The 19,351-nt window shown below is 35.9% G+C and overlaps 1 protein-coding gene across 1 annotated transcript in view; it reads right to left on the reverse strand.

Annotated features, from left to right (window-relative positions):
• LOC103917280 (vacuolar protein sorting-associated protein 13B-like) overlaps positions 1-19,351 on the reverse strand; it is a 297,344-nt gene that overhangs the window by 181,890 nt on the left and 96,103 nt on the right. Inside the window, exon 16 of the mRNA XM_009324398.1 lies at positions 2,253-2,437. Coding sequence (XP_009322673.1) covers positions 2,253-2,437 — 185 coding nt within the window. The remainder of the gene's footprint in view (positions 1-2,252; positions 2,438-19,351) is intronic.

A 19,351-nucleotide genomic window follows, 5' to 3' on the forward strand; every position in this document is an offset into this window, starting at 1 on the left:
AAAGAGCTATAGAAGAAAATAAAGCAAATGTGTTTATACTTGCATTATTTGTACAAAATTGATCAAAGAAACAATTAATCCACAACACCACAAGGATGGAAAACTATTTTCTTGAAGTACTTTTGTACTGCTTTTGTGCATAGTTAAAAAGGAGCTGTGATCATATGGAAAACACAGTACCATTGACAAAGAGGCTGTTATTTCTGTGAGATGTTAGGTTATGCAATAAAAGCTCATCTGTACACCCACAAAGATGCTCAGAGAGACAATGGCAGGAGAGGGAGCCCAAATAATACCCTGCCGGGCTACTCCCAGGCCCACCACAGGAGCCATCAACCCATCAAAGGCCAATCTGCACAAGCCTAGAGGAGCACAGGGACATGCAATGGCAGCTGGGGACCCAAATCAAGGACTCTCAAGGAACATTCATCCGCTGTTGTTTTATGTTGGAGAAACTAAACTGAGTATTAGTAAAAGAATATAAGTGATTAACAGAAGTGCCTTGTTTACTGAAAAATTCCTTATTGACTACATTCTGCTCAGTTACTTCACAAAGGAAAAAAAAAAAAAAAGAAAAAAGCTGAAATTCCAACTTCCCTGTGCAATTACAAGTCAAGTTTTTTTTAGAAGCTTACACACATACATGTTACTGTTAAAGTATGTGGAAGCTGACACTAAGTACAAGGATGATTTTCAACAAGGCATGATACTAAATTTTACACAAAGGTATTCCAAGAAGATGTAGTAGACTTACAGAATCAACCAAGCCAAGAATTAGGGCAAAAGGGTAGACAGCAATCATTTCATAGCCTTGAACTCAAAGCTGCCTTTATCTAGTTAATGCAAAGTACAGCTACAGAAGTATAAAATTTACCAGGTGAAGCGTTAAGCCATGAACAAGACAAGACCAAAACAAGTTTACTATACTGTTCATTTACTTTATTATAAGTACTTAAAATGTGTGCTCCAGATTTCTATTCTGCAGATAGACTGTTAGCATGGCTGTATCACAGTTCATTGAACTGAAGGACTGAAACATGTTAAGTGATGGAACAGGTTCATTTGGAACTGTGCAAACCCTAAGGCCATCTGAAATGATCAAATGACTGCATTTTCACATTTCTCAGAGATGTGGATTGTAAACCTGCTACCTTCAGAATTACGAGTACTTGAAAATAAAACCTCACAATCTCTTCCGTAGGTGACCCACACAGAATCAAGGAACAACGAGAAGCAGTGACTTTTGGGAGAGAAGGAAAAACTAAGCACTTAAAACAGTTATTCCAATGGTTACACACCTGAAAATACAACAGTTCTTCTGCACCATCAGATCAACACAGATTTAACTTTAAAAAACAACAGGACTGAAAAAGGAAAATAGGACTGAGAAAAATAGGACTGATGAAGACTTCCAGTGGTAGTCTAATCTACCATTCTGCTTCAAGTCATGATTTACTACATCTGAATCATTCTCCTACCACGTTCTCCAAGACTGGTAATGATGGAGATTCCAAAAGATCTCAATTATTCTTGTTATGTGTTTATTCACAACAGATAAACAATAGTGTGTCTAAACAATAGTGAGTCTAAATTATTCTAACCTGCATAGAAATATAAAGAAAAAAATATATTATCATCATCTTTATGCACTTGAAGAATGTGGTCTCCTGTGTAAGCTGGTCAAAATCCTTAATTTACTCCCAAAATCCATGGGTGTTTTGCAAAAGGATGACAGGTAACCAATTCCATTATTTATATCATCATCACTGAGATTTGCATATCTCCAGCAATTTTACAACAATTAAGTAACATTTATTTGTGAAACGGGATGAGAAACATCTGCAGACCTTTTAAAAAAAATTCTATGTATGCCACTGATTAATAAAGCCCTTAATAATCCAGTATTTTTTATTTCTTCCAACAGCTTCACCTCTGAATGATCTTAAGTTACAACATTGCACCATATAAGGTAGCAAGGGTGGATGTTTCAGATGAGGGAAGCATGGAAAAATTATCCTGTATGGGAAAATTAAATGCATCCAGAAATTGGTGCCAAGGAGTGAAGCTTGGTGGCTTAGCTTACATCCTGGATTTTAACCATAAGCTATAAATACCCATATACACACAAAAAACATTCTGTCTGTTAACTACTATAAGTAAAAACATGGATTTAAAGGATATAGTTGTATGCACATTCACTAGCAGTACTCTGTACCATAATAAATACTTAACCAAAAGCATCACATATTTACCTGAAGTTTGGAAAACCTCATTCAGTAAAGCTTCATTTACCACCACCGAACTGACATTTCCAGCAGGATGACACCAGCTCTGATAAATAGTTTGAAGCAGAAGGGTTTGAGCTCTAGTTGCTTGAACTGTCAAATTAGGAAGCTCAAATATGCATTCTGTCAGTGGGACATGAGCTCGCTTGATCCTGTTTAAAATATTGAGAGGAGGAAAAAATAAGGAAAATCATTACTCTGGTGCATAAAAATAACAATTTAAAAACTTAGTCACAGAATACCAGACTATAAGCAGTTAGTTTGTAAGGTTGGAGCTGTGTGCCTGTTAAATTTCTTCTTCTAAGAGCCGATTCTCTTTAGACTGAAATTCACCCTAAATAGGACTTCTGTTACATGATTTAACTTTATATCTCCCTCTAAAACATGAGAGGAAAAAAATCATATATTTTCATCCAATTATCTCTTGGTTTTAAAATATTTAATACAAGCAATTTCAAGTGCTCCCACCATAATAAGAGCTACTCATAAAATTGTGCAGTTATTGAAAACACAGAACTGTTAAAAAATTGAATTTTCTGAAAAAATTTTATTTAGAAGCTTACAGTGAATCACTAAGTGAGATATGTCTCCAGTGATCAAAAAAACCATACAGACAATATCTATACAACAAAATACAAACAAAAAGACCCACATTCCATATTTCTCCTTGTATTCCATATTTGGCTGACATAGAGCTCATTAAGTGATTCTAGTATTTTTCAATGCCTTTTACCTTATAACTGGGGAGGAGAAACAGGTGGGGACAGGCATTGGGAGAGTAGTGCAAGGTACAGGACATTCTGTTCGCAAATAAATTCTTCTGTGACAATAGAGTCCACTATCAACAAGAAGGCTCTACCACAACTATAGCAAAATCAGTAGTTACTTTTTCTTCCTAATATATACACTCTTACCTGAAATTAAGCAACAGATTGATTTGCTACATTCAACAAAAACTGCAAAGGTTCTTTAATATTCTCAGTTTGGAGCCTTTTCCTGCAGCATATTTACAACATTATTATTCTTGCCCTAATCACCTCCTGCTCTCCTGCTCCACCACTGAAATGTACTTTTTGTGCTATTTAGCACTATTTTCTCTAGTGTCGCCAAAATATAATCACTGATGCACAGATTAGCTCATCTTCATTCTGGGGAATCTCCTCCATTTGAAGATTTTAGGGACAAGCCTAAAGCCACAAGAAAATTAACAATATCAGGCTAATGTTCCATTAGGAATCAGAACCTTAAATGAGGGAAAGCTGCTGAAGCTGCTCACACAATCCCTTAATCCAGGAAAAAAGCATCCTTTACCAAAATGTTCGAGGGACTGAAAGTGTAAAGACATTCCCTTGCAGACACCAAATGGCTCTTTAGATCAGCAAAACCAAAACCTTCCAAGGAACTGTCACAAGCAGTTACAATATACTGCGTCTCCTATCTGGCTCCACAAGAAAATGCTTGCAGCCATATGACCAAACATACATGAGATCACACTAGCAAGTAGAGACTCTGCAGGAGGCTCCATGAATTCAGAAACAGGCCATTCTGATGCTCAAACTCTGAAACCTGTAGTAGCATGAAGTGACACAAAATTCTGGCAATAAGAAGTAGACTTCCTTGCACTTCTGCACCTGATTGGGAGAGTGGCCCTTTACCAAGAAAACTGTGAAGAAAAAAGCACATCATCACTTCTCAGACCCATGATCATGATCATCTAGATGAAGAAGCAGAATAGCAAAATATTCTGCTGCAAACACCTTTGGCCCATTAGCTGCAGATAAGGCCTGTGTGACATGAAACATGGTTTGGAAACAAGCATTCTGAACATCACAAGACATGTATCAACTACCATGTTGACACGGTGGTACAGCCAAAGATCATGTCATCACTTTGAACTTGGACTTGCACATACAAGCATTCACCTTAAGTCACAAACAGATCTCCTCCCTCAATTTCTTGTCAATACCAGGAAACAGCTAACTGAAAACCATTTTCGCTGGAATAAGAGGGATTAATCTCATCAAGTGTTAGACACCTACAGTATAAACAAACATCCATATGTAAGATGGCTGTATAGGCCCTTTTAAGCTAAAAGGAACAAAGATACCTAACAGAGATCCACTCACTCTAGGTCTGAGCATTAAATGAACCGCTTTCTGCAAGTCACTATTTCTGCCCACTGCCTATAAAGGGAGATTAAGATAATTATCTCAGCTGTGGATGTCTACACCATAGATCAAAGTTTCATACATAAAACCCATCCACAAAAGCCAATTCCATTGCTCCTCACTAAAAAGGAAAACAAGGGAATAAAAGAAAAATTGATTCCTATGGAAGAAGATACTCATGAAAGATTCTCAGAAAATGGACATAAATACAGATGGAGGACAAAGAACAAACAAAAACAGATGTTGTAGCCTTCTGTAATAGCAATCAGTATTCTTTAGACCAAGGTTTTTCAACCTCAAAGCTTGGAATCAGGATTACCTGTCTCAGAAACGTTGAGAAGAAATGAGAGGAAACCAGCAACAAGACTGCCTCTGAGTTGCAACTCATTTGAAGCTAATGACACGACTGTGCTGCCAGCTTCAAATGCCATTTGCAGAAAAAACACAGATGAAGGAAAAACATCTCATGTTTATATGGGAGAACTCAGCCTTGTGTCTGGTAGCAGAAATTTCCTTCAGAACGAAAAAAAAAAAGCAGTCTACTGTTTGAATGAAACTATCAGTCTTTGAAGTTTGGAACGACCATATTTTGGATCGGTACAGCCCCTGTTGCTAGGAAAATCAAAACTCATTAGAGGCTTTTTCAGAAGAGATCTTATAATAGCCTTGTTTTGGTTGGTTTTTTTTTTATAGCAGTCACTGACACCAAAGAGTGAGTTAGAACAAGAAAAATTACATTTGCCCTGCTTGGGGGAACTAAGCATCTCCTACCTGCCTTTTCTGGTGACAGCCATGTAACTGTAACATTTTTCCTTTCTGTTCTTTTCCCTTTTGTTATCCTTTCAGATAACTTACATTTTCTACTTTTCCCTCTTATTTCTGAACATTACTTTGCAGGATTAAAACTAAATATTTCAGAAAAAAGTGTCTGAATATTTCAAAAGATGGGTTCCCTAATGTAAAACTGGTAAGAAAGAAAAGAGGTAGAAAACCTTTTTCAGCAAAATTCAGGAAGAACATGACTCTACAATAATTCCATCTAAAATAACACATTTGTATTAACAAATTAATGTACTTTAGGAGGGGTCTGTGGAGAGCTGTGACAATCGCAGTATGTGACAGTGGAAAAGATTTTGCTTTAGAAGTTTGACTAGTCATTTAATACATATTACAGCTACTGTACTGAATTATGCTAAATTTAAAACTTAAAAGTTTCACATAAAATACTCCCTTATGTGTAATAACAGCATATGATTTTTTTTAACTATATGCAAATTCTATGCTTGCTGTACTTTAACAATCCCATTGGAATAAAGTCTACTGGTCCTTTTCAGATAACTTTGGAAGAATGGGAAGTTGAAGAAAATAAAACCTTTTTTACAGGAAAAAAAAAATCAAGGCGGGGGGAAGTATTGTACCATGTGTGCAGCAAATGTTGCTTAAAGGAAATTTTAACTAGACCTGGCTAGTGATGAAAGTACATTTATAATTCAGGATTTATTATAATAGTTTTGAAACACAAATAATGCATTTAAAAGAACTTAAAATACAAGTTTGCTACCAGGCTGCACCTGTTAATACAGAAAATCCATCATTAATAAGGTACTGAGCTATATTTAACCAAGTTTTATGACCCAAGAGATATATTCAAGCAATAAGTGAAAATACAAGTACAAATAATTTTTTCAGTAAACCAAGTCAGATCTGTGTTTCTATATTGTATCATTAAATTTGTATTAAGCAACTGAATGTGACTTCATATCAAAACTCATCACCATATTAAAACAGTTATGGCACATGGTTGGAGTCTAAAACCACTATTTAAACTGCACTTTAAAACTGTAACAACAATAGAAATAATTATTTCTCAAATCTTTACACTCAAGAGTTAAGATGCAGTTCTGAACATATGTTCATTTAACTGAACAGGTTAAAAAACTACCAATTCAAACACTTCTCTAGAGGAAAATAAATCCTAATGTAACTAGCAGGATAGGCTACTCATTAAAGCCAAACTTGGACAAGTTCCAGAATAAATTTAAGGAAATATGAACAAGCAAGTCTTGCTGTGTAGTGGCATGGAGTGAAAATGAATCTGTCCTAATTAAATGATTTTTAAATACACTTTGGTTGTACCCAGTTTGCTGACAAACTGTAATACAGACTTGCTGAAATATTTGGATAAATCTGGCGTAACGTTAAAGAAAATAGTTGTCTTCGCTGTTTTTGAATGAAAACATGAATTGGTCCTTATTATACCCCGTGCATAGGCACCAATATAACGAATCCATGTAAGTTCACAGGCCTGCTATGAAATATTTTTGGTTTGTAGACTTTAGGAACAGCAACTTATTCTTTTAAAATCAACACCTCAGAGTGATTGAAAGAATATAGTGGTGAACATCTGGCTCCAGAGGTTTATATAGAGTCCCCAATTGCAAAGCTGGAACCTGCAAAATGTTTCCAAAAATCTAATTTTTGTTATTACTCATATCCTGTACAGTAAAATACGATTAGTTCATTTTTTCCAAAATAACAAAACCAGTAACCTGCTACTAGAACCCAGCAACTGTGCCTAAGAAGAACCTGAATGTAATTTAAATGCCTAAATAATTTCAGTCAGCAGTTGCACACCTTTCCTCTTAGGCAAACAGAAAATGTATGCTGCTTTTATATTTGACATGAACAAAGGCTTCATCTACATACCTACAACAAATCCATATTTCTACTTAATCTGATCTTTCATATCAACTTAAAGAAAATGACAATTTTGGTCATTTTTCTTAATGTTTAAGCAACTATTATTGGGTAAGGGAAACAATGTCTAGCTACTTAATGACAAATATCAAAACTCTGAAGGGAACGCGTAGGGAGAAGAAGAAAGCGAAAGGAAGTTAACCCCTACAGTCTTGGAATTATTATTTTTTTAAATGCAAGACTGAAGTCACTACTACTCACAATAAAAAAAGTCATATCACACATCTGCATACACTAACGCAATTTTTAGTATTCAGACAGAAACATACAGTTATTTGTGCTAGATGACCAAGTTAATTATTATCAAAAAATAATAATTAAACCCACTTTGGAACAGTTTGTTCCAAAAACATCTCCAAGACTGATGTCTTCAAAGCCTCTTCTGCTCTTCTATAGGCTTCACTAAAGGCTGCCTGACATCATTACACAGCTGAATTTTCAGCAGCTGAAGCTGCCTTTGCCTCTTATTTGTAGGAAACACTGCTAATCATACAATTTATTACAAGGGAGAAAACAATGAACTTCAAGATTCACCAACTTTTTTCTTTTTTTTTATAAATAAAAAAATTAACTTTTTCTTTCTGAAAATTTTAGATACGGGTTTAGAAGGGAACAACACGATCATTTCAAAACTGACTTCTGTATAGTAGTATTTAACATCAGTTCTGGAACTGAAATTGTCAGTGATGAAAAATGTTTGTAAAGTGATAATTCATATGTGAACTTCAGAAAAAAAAACCCCACAATTTCCTTGAAACAATTGTGAAAATGAAACAACGTAGGCAAAGTACAAGTTTCAATATGTCTTAGAAAATGGACAGAGAATATCCATTCTCAATTCTCAGTACAGTGTGTGTTTTAATGGAACAATAAAATTTAGTTTTATATAGCAAAGCAAAAATAAATGCATTTTAAAAGAACAAAAATAATTACTAAAATCAAACAAATATCTAAAAGGAAGAAACCTTGCAAAAAAAAGAATCCCTTTGAAGCAAAGAATGCAAGACTCTGGACATGCATGTTAAGAGCTCTAAACCTGGATTGTTTTTAAAATCATTTAGCTTGTTTTGTTACATCTGGACATTAAAAATACAATCATTAGATTAAAAATTATGATCATTACATGTGAATAATACTGGTTTGTGAAGCAACAAGGAAGTGAGAAGCAGTGACCTCAGTGGGACGGGTATTGTAACTTTATCTGCTGTGAGACACCAAGAGAAAATGTCGAAGGCTGCAAGAAAAAACAAAGACCTGGAACGTGAGGGTAGGAAAGTCTTAATTTCCCTCAGCTTGAATCCAGCCATACTAAGCATCAGATGAGTTTTTCTACCCACTGGATTAAAAGTTTAAGAAAGAAGGCAAAAAAGCAGTCTATCTCCACTTCCAGTTAAGTCACTGCCTATGTGCCTCAAAATGCAACAGATTTGGACTAAAAATTTGTTGATACCAACCAAGGGATAACCCAACAAGGGGTTGGGTTTTCAGTCTTATTTTTGGACATATGATAAACTAAGGTGGCTGCTGAAACTGTAATGCAGGAACATGTTAAACCTGCAGCTGCATTAGAGAAACATATTTAGGATGTTTAGATCAAATTCAGCTTACTGGCTTTGGGAAAGCTCATCAATGGGACAGATGCTAGGGATCTGAATTCCCACCAAATTGGAAGTGGAGGTCAGTCACTAATTGCTATTTCTTCCTTTGGAAAAACAAAAACAAAAACAAAAACAAACTCCTTTTCTAATCACTAGTTAATACTTGTCTCCAGAAAGAATCATTAAAGGGATATGAGCAATCTGAGAAGAATAACATTCCAAGTTCTCTGCTGTGAGGAGATTAGAGTATGAGCCTTCAGTCCTCTTTATGTCCTTTATATGGTTAGCTTTACACACATCATTAACCAAGTCTTGTGCATAAAGTTGTATCTTTGAAGAACTGCATCTTCAGAACACCACAAGGTGTGGGGGGGAAATCAGAAAACAAGCGATAAGAAACTCTCCTCATGGAGTGTGATTAATGCCAATTTAGGATATTTTTTCTTACTTACACTTTAAACACCTATTCTTTCTTTACTGCTGCGAGAAGGTCTGTAACTTTTTATGTGAATTTAGGAATCTTATTGTCGGTGATTGTGGATATTACTGGGGACAAGGGAAGGGATATGACATTTAGCTGCATTATTTCCAGCAAGATCCAAATATAAGGTCCATGAGAAAAAAAGGTACTCATTACAGTAACCAAAGATCAAAACATACTAAAAAAAAAACCCTGAAAAAAACAGAAGGAAGTCCAGAAAGAATCAAGGACTTTCTACAAGGAACCACTGGTTTGATGAAGATAGTACAGAGGGAATCATATCAGCAGCAGAGCACTTTCACATCTACTATTTGAGTTGTGCCATGTATCTTTTCAGGAGAACTAGCTCCTACTCAGAAAAGCAGCAATGCCAAAATAAATGCAATCATTATCATTTACCTCCTGGTAAATGACAGTTTTCCTGGGGGTGGTGGGGTGGGGGGGTGGAATCAGCTGTAACTTGGATGTTGTTGTTCTAAACAGCTGCAGATGACCAAGACCACCAAAACCACCAGAGGTAACCAGGTAAAAGTTGCTAGTGTCCATAAACCTCGAAACAGCAAAGATCTGTGTTTATTAAAACAAAGCAAGTGTTACATTTTTTCGTAGCTTTTGTAAATCTAGTATCATTGCTTTGGATACCAATCCAAAGTGTAATCCAATCTCAGTAGCCACAGGGGTAGAACAGGGTTTGGGGAACTGCCTTCCCAGAAAGCAGCCTGCTTTACTGTCCAAAGCAGCAACCTCTCCCCCTCCTTCTCCCTTTTCCTCTCCTCCTTCCCCTTTCACACACTCCCAGAAGCAGCAGCAACAGCCATTAAATCAATCCTCTAAATCTGCCACACAGAGCCATTTGGTTGCCATTAGCAGGTAAAACAGGGAGCCAGGAGGGCTCAGAAACACGCTGGTGCTCAGAGAAGAAAACTGCATGGACAAACGCAGTCATCTGCTGAACATGATGCCACAAAACAGGAATACGATACAAAGGCCGCTGCCATTTGGTAAGGAGATCCATGCTTAAGCTGGTAAGCAGGAGGTTATCAGGGAAGCAAGAGTCATGACTGTGGCAGCCCTGAGAAGAGCAACTATTTCCATCATCCTTTCATGCTGTCAGATGCAAGAGCAGCAGCTCTCAGAAACCATCCCTTCAGTCTGAGGGAAATTCACGCAGTCAATTCAGCAGCCAATAATACAGTCATTTACAAGATATTTTTGTAGGATATAGGATATAATTTTGTAGGACATAATTTTGTTGAATTACTAGAGGCACAAATAAGGATTTTTTAATATAGATTTCTATCCAATATGATCTTTTTAAATTGCACTCATTTTGTTTTTAAGTTACTGTCAAATTACCTTTCTTATTCCCAGCAGAGCTGCAAAATTTGGCATCTTAAATACAAATTAGTTATATCACCTAATAAATTTATTTCAAAGTGTGCAGATATTTTATTTCTTAGTCTATTCCATTCTATTAACGATTTCAAATTTCAAACTCTTTTCCTATCCCAAATTTGCAATGTGACTTTCCTCTTCGCTGTTGTACAACACTTCGGAAATTATCAAACATGTTTGAAAATTACATATACATTATTTACAAGAAAACAGCCCAGCTCATGGGCCCTGTCTATGGTGAGGACCTTTCCATTTGCCAGAGCCAGCACAGCTGACCAGACATGACCCTATCCTGGAGAAGGAAAAACTTGAGTGTAGAGCTGTATATTATGCAGAGGAAAAGTTGCTATCCCAGAAGTCTGACCCTTCCCCAAACAACACAGATGTGAGGAACTGTCAAGAATGCAGATATGGTGAACAGAGGCTTTGTTTTCTTCTCATCTGAAGACATCTCCTGAAGTAAGGATATTAGCAACTAGTGCAAGCTAGGAGCAGTAGCTTGTAAGAGTTAACTGAGATAGAAGATGGCTCCTCTTTCTGGAGAGCGAGGGAGAGGAACAGTCAACAAGGACAGATCCACAGACTTTGCTGTCTCACAAAAAGCTAAGCAACTTGTAGAGCATTCTCCCAACCCTTGTAGAAACAGCAAGACAGAAAGTGACAGAAGACGACAGTGACATTTAAGAAGGAAAGAGGCACAAAAAGACCAAAAGAATTTTCCTCTCACAGGTTTCAAATGGTAAGAGGAAAAAGAAAGAAAAAAAATACAGTGGGACTAGTAGATTTGGGATTCAGGCACAAAGATGGAGAACAGACACAAAGAAAAAAGAAACAAATAAGAGAACACAAAGGAGAAGCAGCATCTTTAGAGTATTTTCAAGAAAATGCTTGCATAGATGGGAAGAACAACATAAGAATAGAAGAAACTCAAAGCACATGTGAAGAGAACAAGCTATATGACTGAATCTTGTTTGAAAGTGCTTGGAAACTGAAAGTAGGGATGAGGAGAAATGAAGTTATATTTAGAGCATTAAGAGGAAGATAGTTGTGGAATGAAATGCTGACAATGGGAACGGAAAGAAAATACTCACATCTAACCCATACACACACCCCCTTTTCCTGCCCTCCCTTGCAAATTTCTCACATATACCATTTTTAAATACATAGTCTTAACTCACCTCTAAGTACTCCCATTAAAATTGTGTGAAACAGAAAAATGTAGATAAATTTGCCTAATTATTCTTTTTCTTGAAGATTATTAACAGCTGCAAAGTTGTTAGAAGATGGACCGCAACTCACTGAAAGAAGCACAAAACTCCCATTTTGTGTCCTCTCTGAAAAGTTCAAAGATCATCTTGGGAACTAACACAGTTTCAAATTCCCTGCTAAGATTCAAGAGCTGAACACAACCCCAACTTGAAGTAAACACTAACAACTGATCTAAATAAGAAACTTTGTCCAAAGAGGTAAACTGGTTAGGATTTGGGGTTTTCTGTCAATTTCTTCTATTTAATACTTTTGAATACTGCTTATTTTGTTTCATAAATGTATAAAATCTTCTGGGTTTTGGCAAATCTTTGGCATTTACAGTGAGAGATAAAAGGCTGTTTGAAATTCTGGCAAACTTTTTATAGCTAGACCATAAAGGTCAGAGGGTTAACAAGGTGCATGTCTGCATTAACTGAAACAAAATAAATATTTGAACTAAAATATTGCACTGAATGGAGATGCCACAAACAGAAAGTAAACAAGACTAAAAGAAATGAAGCCATATTTCTGTATTCACAGGCAACTAGTGAATTCCATTTAATCCAGAAAGTAAATAAAAGCACCTAACTCCACTCTTCCTTGCCTGAAAGTACCCCAAAAGCCAATTCTAGTATCCTTTAAGACAGAAGTTACAGCATCACAAGGAAGTTGCTGGAAGCGGGGGAGGGTGTTTTGTTTTTCCCTTTACCAGAAAAGCCTTTAATATAGCAAAGGATGGATCAAGGGTATCATCAATATGATGCAAGATGTATGAACATGATGCAAGAACATGAATGGACAAGGTGTGCTAATGATTCGCATGTATACACTGCATAACAGCAGAAAGAGTATAAAGGCTCTTAAAGTGATTATATTGTGGCCTTGTTAATTAGCAACCTCAAAAGTATTTTAAAGGATATCAGAAGCTATGTAAAGCAAAACATTAAATCTCAGTAAATGCATAACACTTTTTACTTCAAAGACTACAATTGTTGTTAAATCTAAATTTACCATCTTAAGCACTAACTCCAGCACTGACTTTACACCATTCTTTCCTCAAAAATAATACAAACTTCGAAGCAGATTCTATGGATATAGTGTTTTGTGTTCAGTTTTGGTCTTTTCACTGTGAGAGTCTCACTACGTCTATTTCATTACTTAAAAACTCCACAACCCTTGTGAGTCTTCAAGACCATCAAAATTATCACATACACACATACTGAAGAAAAGATACTGGCAGTAAAACACAACACCAGAAAAACATTTTCTTGCTGTAATATATGTACACAGCCAAATCCAAGATGTATGCAAAATAAGTTAGTGTAACAAATACACGTACTTTCAGAGCAAGGGACTAAGTCAGTGACGGCATTATAACAATTCCATTTCCATTTTCCCTTCTTTTAAAAATTAAACATACAGAAATCAGATTCTTAATTCTGTCATTCTGTATGTATATGCTCATTTCTTGACTATCAAAGGAATATTCTAATCATGCTTACCAAATCTATTTCCTTCTATTCGACTGTTCATTTTGGAATTAGTCATTAAACTCAAAGGAAATGCTAGTTAAACATCAGCAAAGAAAACTAATTAAACATTTACTTTAAAATCCTGAGGGCTTTTGTTTAAAAACCATACATGTTATAATGGATAAAAATCCTGATTAATGGAAAAATGAATCCACAATTCTTGTATTTGTGTCTTAACCAACATAATCCTTTCCATTTCTTGCATCAATATCAGAAGCACCTGCAACAGGTATAACTGATTTCCAAATCTGTTCTGATAAACAGATTTTATTCTCATAGTTTACTGTTTAAGGGCCTCATCCCACATGAGCCCGACTCCAGTTGTTCTCTTGTTCTTCCTTCTTTGTTCAAATTGCCCCCTAACGTTCTCATCCAAAACATGTCATACTAAAAAAAACTAGTTCAGAAACTGGGAGCTGATGTTATTTAGAAGATGAAAACCTAATGAAAATCGACAATGCTTACTGAATATACAGGCCCAATATACAGGTTCAAACATTAGCATGTGTTCAATACAGTACCTGTTCCTCATATATAAACCAAATATAAAGGCTTATGTGCATGTTCACCTATTCAGCTGTCCATAATACCGTAGCAGCTTTACTGCATCTGTGTTCATCTCTAGGTCGGAGAAACATGCTGTCCTGTGTCCAGTATCATTTGTTTGCTGTATTCTCCTCATGCTTGTTCCCTCTGGGACCCAGATGTGCTGCTTCTTTTCTATGGCAATAGTCCTTCTCATAGATCAGGATCTGTCTTTGGTTCTAGGCTAAGTGTTTGTGCATTGTTTGTGTACAAGGAAACTTCCTCACCATTTTTCCTCAAGCACTTTTATCCTAGTTGTTCATAGCTTTTTTTTTGTTGTTGTTATTTCTTTAGCAAAGCCTTTTAAAATAAGTTAAAGTAACCTGCCAGCAAATACTGATGGCAACAGTTACAACAACCAGGATAAAATATTCACGATGTGCAATCACTTTCCCTGGACAGATATTAGTTAATAGGCTTAATTTACTTTCACTGAAGAGCCTTGACAATTAATTGGTCTGAATAACTACACTGGAAACACTACAGATGACCACCCTTTACTGTCATGTCTGCTGAATTTCCTCCTCATGGACAATACTAAAAAAAAAAATACAACTGCTTCCAATTTCATTGATTAAAAGTGCACTTTTAACAGATTTGCTGAATGCTGCCTGCCACATCTGCTGAGAAGTAGTAACATTAGATCTGGACTTGATTAAAAAAAAAAATTAAACTAGAGGTTTCCAACTGAAGTTAATTTGTAGTCACACTAATCAAGCTGCAAGTCATGTACTCAGAATGCAAAACCCCTCCTGGACAGAGGGTTGTTCCTGGTAACTGACAACAGCTCCTTCCAGAAAAGTGCAGTTGAAAAGTGCCCCAAAATGTTCATGTTGAAACTTGATACGTTAATATCACTGCAGATTAGAAAATGTTCCACACAAGTTCCTTAAGCATCTTCATCCTTATACACAAGCATGGCCTACTTTAACTTTTATAGTGAAAGATATGTTAAACCGTGTTATCAATGAAAAAGCATTCTCCTGTTAAAACTGTTAAACCACCCTATATTACTGTTCACCATTTGCTATGATATATTGACATACCTACTCCTCAAAGATGCACAGTAAACCAAAATTTCTGAAAGTGTCAAGTTCATTGCTCACAAAGCCATACCAAAACCAGCTACCAATAAATTTAAGAAAAAAAAAAAATCTGATTTAGTATTATGTTCTTCGATGCATTTTCTAGGCAATGCCAGAGAAGTACACAATGCTGAAGCAATCCAGCATACTCCCTAGACTGATTGTTCACATCTGAGGCAATTCTACACAACCACCTCTGCAGAACCCAAGAGAATGACTGTTTCTGTCTGGTTTTGCACTGCCCATATCACTGGCACTTCTCAATAGTTCAAACAGGTTTTTACACATGCTAGCTCTAACTCACATGACGCTGATGTGGCTGAAACTCTCTCCTGTCCCATACACTGATGGCATCTGTTCAGGCATGCAATCTCAGATCTTTTCTGTTTCGAAGGATACCCTGAATTTTCATCTGGCAGTTACATCCAATTACTGACATAACTAATAGTTATAACTGAATGCTACAAAATGAGTTTCATGTGTTTTCAACCTGTTTCTGCTTCTGACCCAGGAACCAAGCATGCCCCTCAACTGCCCACGTGAAACACAATCCACATCCAATCTAAATTGACATTACTCTTGATTTACTGTGACTAGTCAATAAAACAGGCTGCCAAAATCAAGACCCAAGTGTCAATTTATTGGAAAACTTCCTAGATTTATGATCTAATGTTCACAGTCTGTGGATATCTGGCTCTGTGTTTCCTGCCAGCAGGGTCCGCTCACCTCTTAATAGCACAACTGCATTGAACTGCATGACGGCTATGTCTCATGACTCTCAAGCTCAGAAATCTACTGCGATTTCCAGTTCTAAGCAGCATTACTCCACCGGACATGCCCTGCGAAGATGTTTCAATCAAAAAAGTAACAAAGACAGATAGTTCACCTGATCCCCCATTATACACTTTTAATCCTCCCTTCAGTGAGCAGTAAATCCTAAAATCTCCTACTGTCATCACAATAGTACCTTGTTGGTAAAGGCCACGTCAGCAGGAGCTAATTTCCTTTCTAAAGAACTCCTTACTGTGCAAGAAGCCAGATCATTTACCACACTGCTTGTGGATCAACATGAATTGCTCTCACTCCGGTCAATTCATTGTGATACCATTAAATGCACACAGGATTTTCAAGATGACCCATAAAGCAGACATGAGGAGGTGCACTTCATGACTCATACAAAAGCTTATAATGACCATACTGGATTGTGTAAGGAGTCTAATGATTAATTCTGTCAATAATAATACAGTTGTATGGCATACCACTACATAGCTTTGATTGAGGGGGATGCTTGCCTTGTAAGGGATACACGATGGAAGAAAATGGAAGTAAAGCTGTATAAAAATACAAACACCTTTACGGTAACAAAGGTTTGAGCAGAAATCTAAACAGTAATAACACAAGGTCTTTAGAATCCTCAGTTTCTGTAATGTTAATATTAAAGTTATAAATTTAAAAAGTTAAATTTTAGTTAAAACTAAATTATGTGTACAAAGCAACCATTTGGCAACTACACAGTGACAAAGTCAAAAGCTAGGAAGTCAGGTAAGAAAACACAAAATGCTGATGTTCAGACTGCTGGCAAAGTATGTTTCTCAATACCCTTGTATAATGGTTAGCCAAAAGAAGTTACAACCTAAGGTGCCAATCTAATGTAAATGTAACATATTCTAGAGACATGGTAAATATTTACCTTTACAGTTAAATCTCTGTTGAAATATTAAGAACAGCTATATTATATAAATGTTCTTAAGGATTCATAAAAGCAAAGCCTACAGAAACTGCACATATATATTCCATGTGAGGATCTCTGTATCTAGATTTCTGTAGTGATCTTTCAGTACTGTGAGGACACATATTAATAAAATAACTATGTCAGGACTGTAATCCACAGCTTTCACAAGTGAAACAAGTGACATCATATCTCTGGGCAGCTGAGGTGCCCAGCATATGATACATGTGACTTCCTTTAGTAGCAGAGCAAATCTTAAACTTTTGTCAGCTTTTGTCAATAATGGATAGCTCTGCAGTAAAAGCACTGAAGAAGACACAATGCAAACACAAATCAAATGTCATACTGTCAAGAATCCTTCCTCATCAGAAACTGCTTGACTAAGATTAGCACACTGCCTATGTTTAAGCTGAAAATTATTTCCTAAGACAGTATCTGCAGAAAACAGTTCAAAAGAAAGAATCTTTGCAAAAATAATATCCATCTAGTCTCTCAAAGATTTTGTTTGTTTGTTTGTTTACCAGTGATTACCTAGAACTACTTGCAGGTTTCTATTCCAGATTTTTGTTCTGATAGAATAACAAATTTAAGAACAATCAATTAACTGCTCTGTACTCTCTAATAATTAAAGTGCAGGCCATGAAATCCTAGATACTAATTTACCCAGCAGGTCCTCAACTTGTTCCTAAAAGGTTCATTCACACACTCAAATTTAACACGACCATCTATTAGTCAAGTCTATACCGGTGCTTCCTTGCAGACAGCAAACCAGCAGCTATTGCTCTGGTCTCAAAATGAGAGAGACTCATTACCAAGGAAGCAGACCCCTTTAGAATAGACTACTGGACCAAGAAGCTGAATAGAAAGGATGCAGGGATAGATCACGTCATCCCCACTTATAACTTTATTCCACCAGTGTTTAGAGTCTCAAAAGCTGTCACAGGTGAAGACAGTAAGTGAGAACCTTCCCACAGACCCAATAAAGGAAAATGAGAGTCTGGAACACTTGTCACAGGAAGGGAATTTATAGAAGACAGGTCAAGAAAAGAAGAAAAGTAATAAAATAGCACACATAACTGGACCAATATCTAGCTCAAAACATACAGATAACACACTTTGCTAACAATCCACATATCAGAAAAATAAGGGAAGGCTATTCAGAATCTATATTCTTTAATGTTACTTTAATATTCTTGCATATTGTGATATTGCATAAGTGATGAGGGTTATAACACTGAAATGTCTTACACTTAATTACCTCATCTGTTACCACAGACATTGCAGCCAAAAGAAAAAACGAAAAAGAAATCAGCTAATTCCTCTCAAGATTTCTGTTTGGCAATAAACATTCTTTTCATTCATTCTAGGCTTGACCATATTCTGCTAATTCTCAGTTGTTTTTAGACATCTTCCTGAAAGCTTTGAAAGCTGCTTTACAATCTGGCATGCAACACTACATAAAGTAGTTGTAAAATATTGACATTAACATTGTATTTTGCATCTTGTTATGCTTGACAAAAACAAAAGACCAGATGTTTTTACTTTAATATAAAAATAGATTAGCTATACAATTTAAAAGATGTCAAAGACTTAGTTAACTAGTGAGCTTGAGCACATTTCTTTAATAAGAAGAAAGTGTATTAACTGAAATTAAAACAGACATCAATCTAGTAGGTAAAACAAAACAGCACTTTTGTTACATTTATGGTTATTTACTGGAATTTACTGGGCTGATGTTGCTGAAATTTTATCTGTTAAAACATGCTACCAAAGTTTATCAACTAGTTCTAAAAACTAAATATTACTATAGTATTTAATACACCATATACATTTTGAGATTATTATATTGAAACTAGAAAAGAAAGCTATTCTACTGATTTATGTCAGAAATAAAGTTGAGATTTTCACTGCTAACTCAAAACATACTACCTGAGGGATTCCATAACAGTTCATAAAATCTCTTTGTTTTTAAAAGGTATGGTCTGTGGTATATATTTTCTACGAAGAAATAGAAGAACACATGTAGCATCAGATGTGTGTACTTTAAGAAACTCTGGAATGTGAAATCTAAAAATCCAAATAAAGCAGGTGGTATAATTTGGGGGGGAGGACTGAATTTAAGTTTAATGACATTACCAGGTTATCCTACCAGACTAATTCTCACTCACTGCATGACTTCAATGAAGCTCTCAGTCCTCATGCTGATTTCGATTTAGTTCAAGTGCTATTTGATGCGTTTCATCTGGAGTTTTATTCACTTCAAACTACACTTCATTTAACCAGGCTGCTGCTGTACTCATTTGGTTTTCTACTTTATTACCCACAAATTGGTGTTGCTTAGTTTAGGTAAATTGTTGGAATAAGTTAATTTTATATAATTATTTCACACTGTTAATAAATAAATAAGCTTTAGAAAGATATCCTATCACAAAACGAGAAAGCTATTGAAATTATTTTAAAATACAATACACCACAATAAGTGTTGCTC

The sequence above is a fragment of the Pygoscelis adeliae genome, unplaced genomic scaffold, assembly GCF_000699105.1.
Source record: "Pygoscelis adeliae isolate BGI_AS28 unplaced genomic scaffold, ASM69910v1 Scaffold145, whole genome shotgun sequence".
Taxonomy (NCBI): domain Eukaryota; kingdom Metazoa; phylum Chordata; class Aves; order Sphenisciformes; family Spheniscidae; genus Pygoscelis; species Pygoscelis adeliae.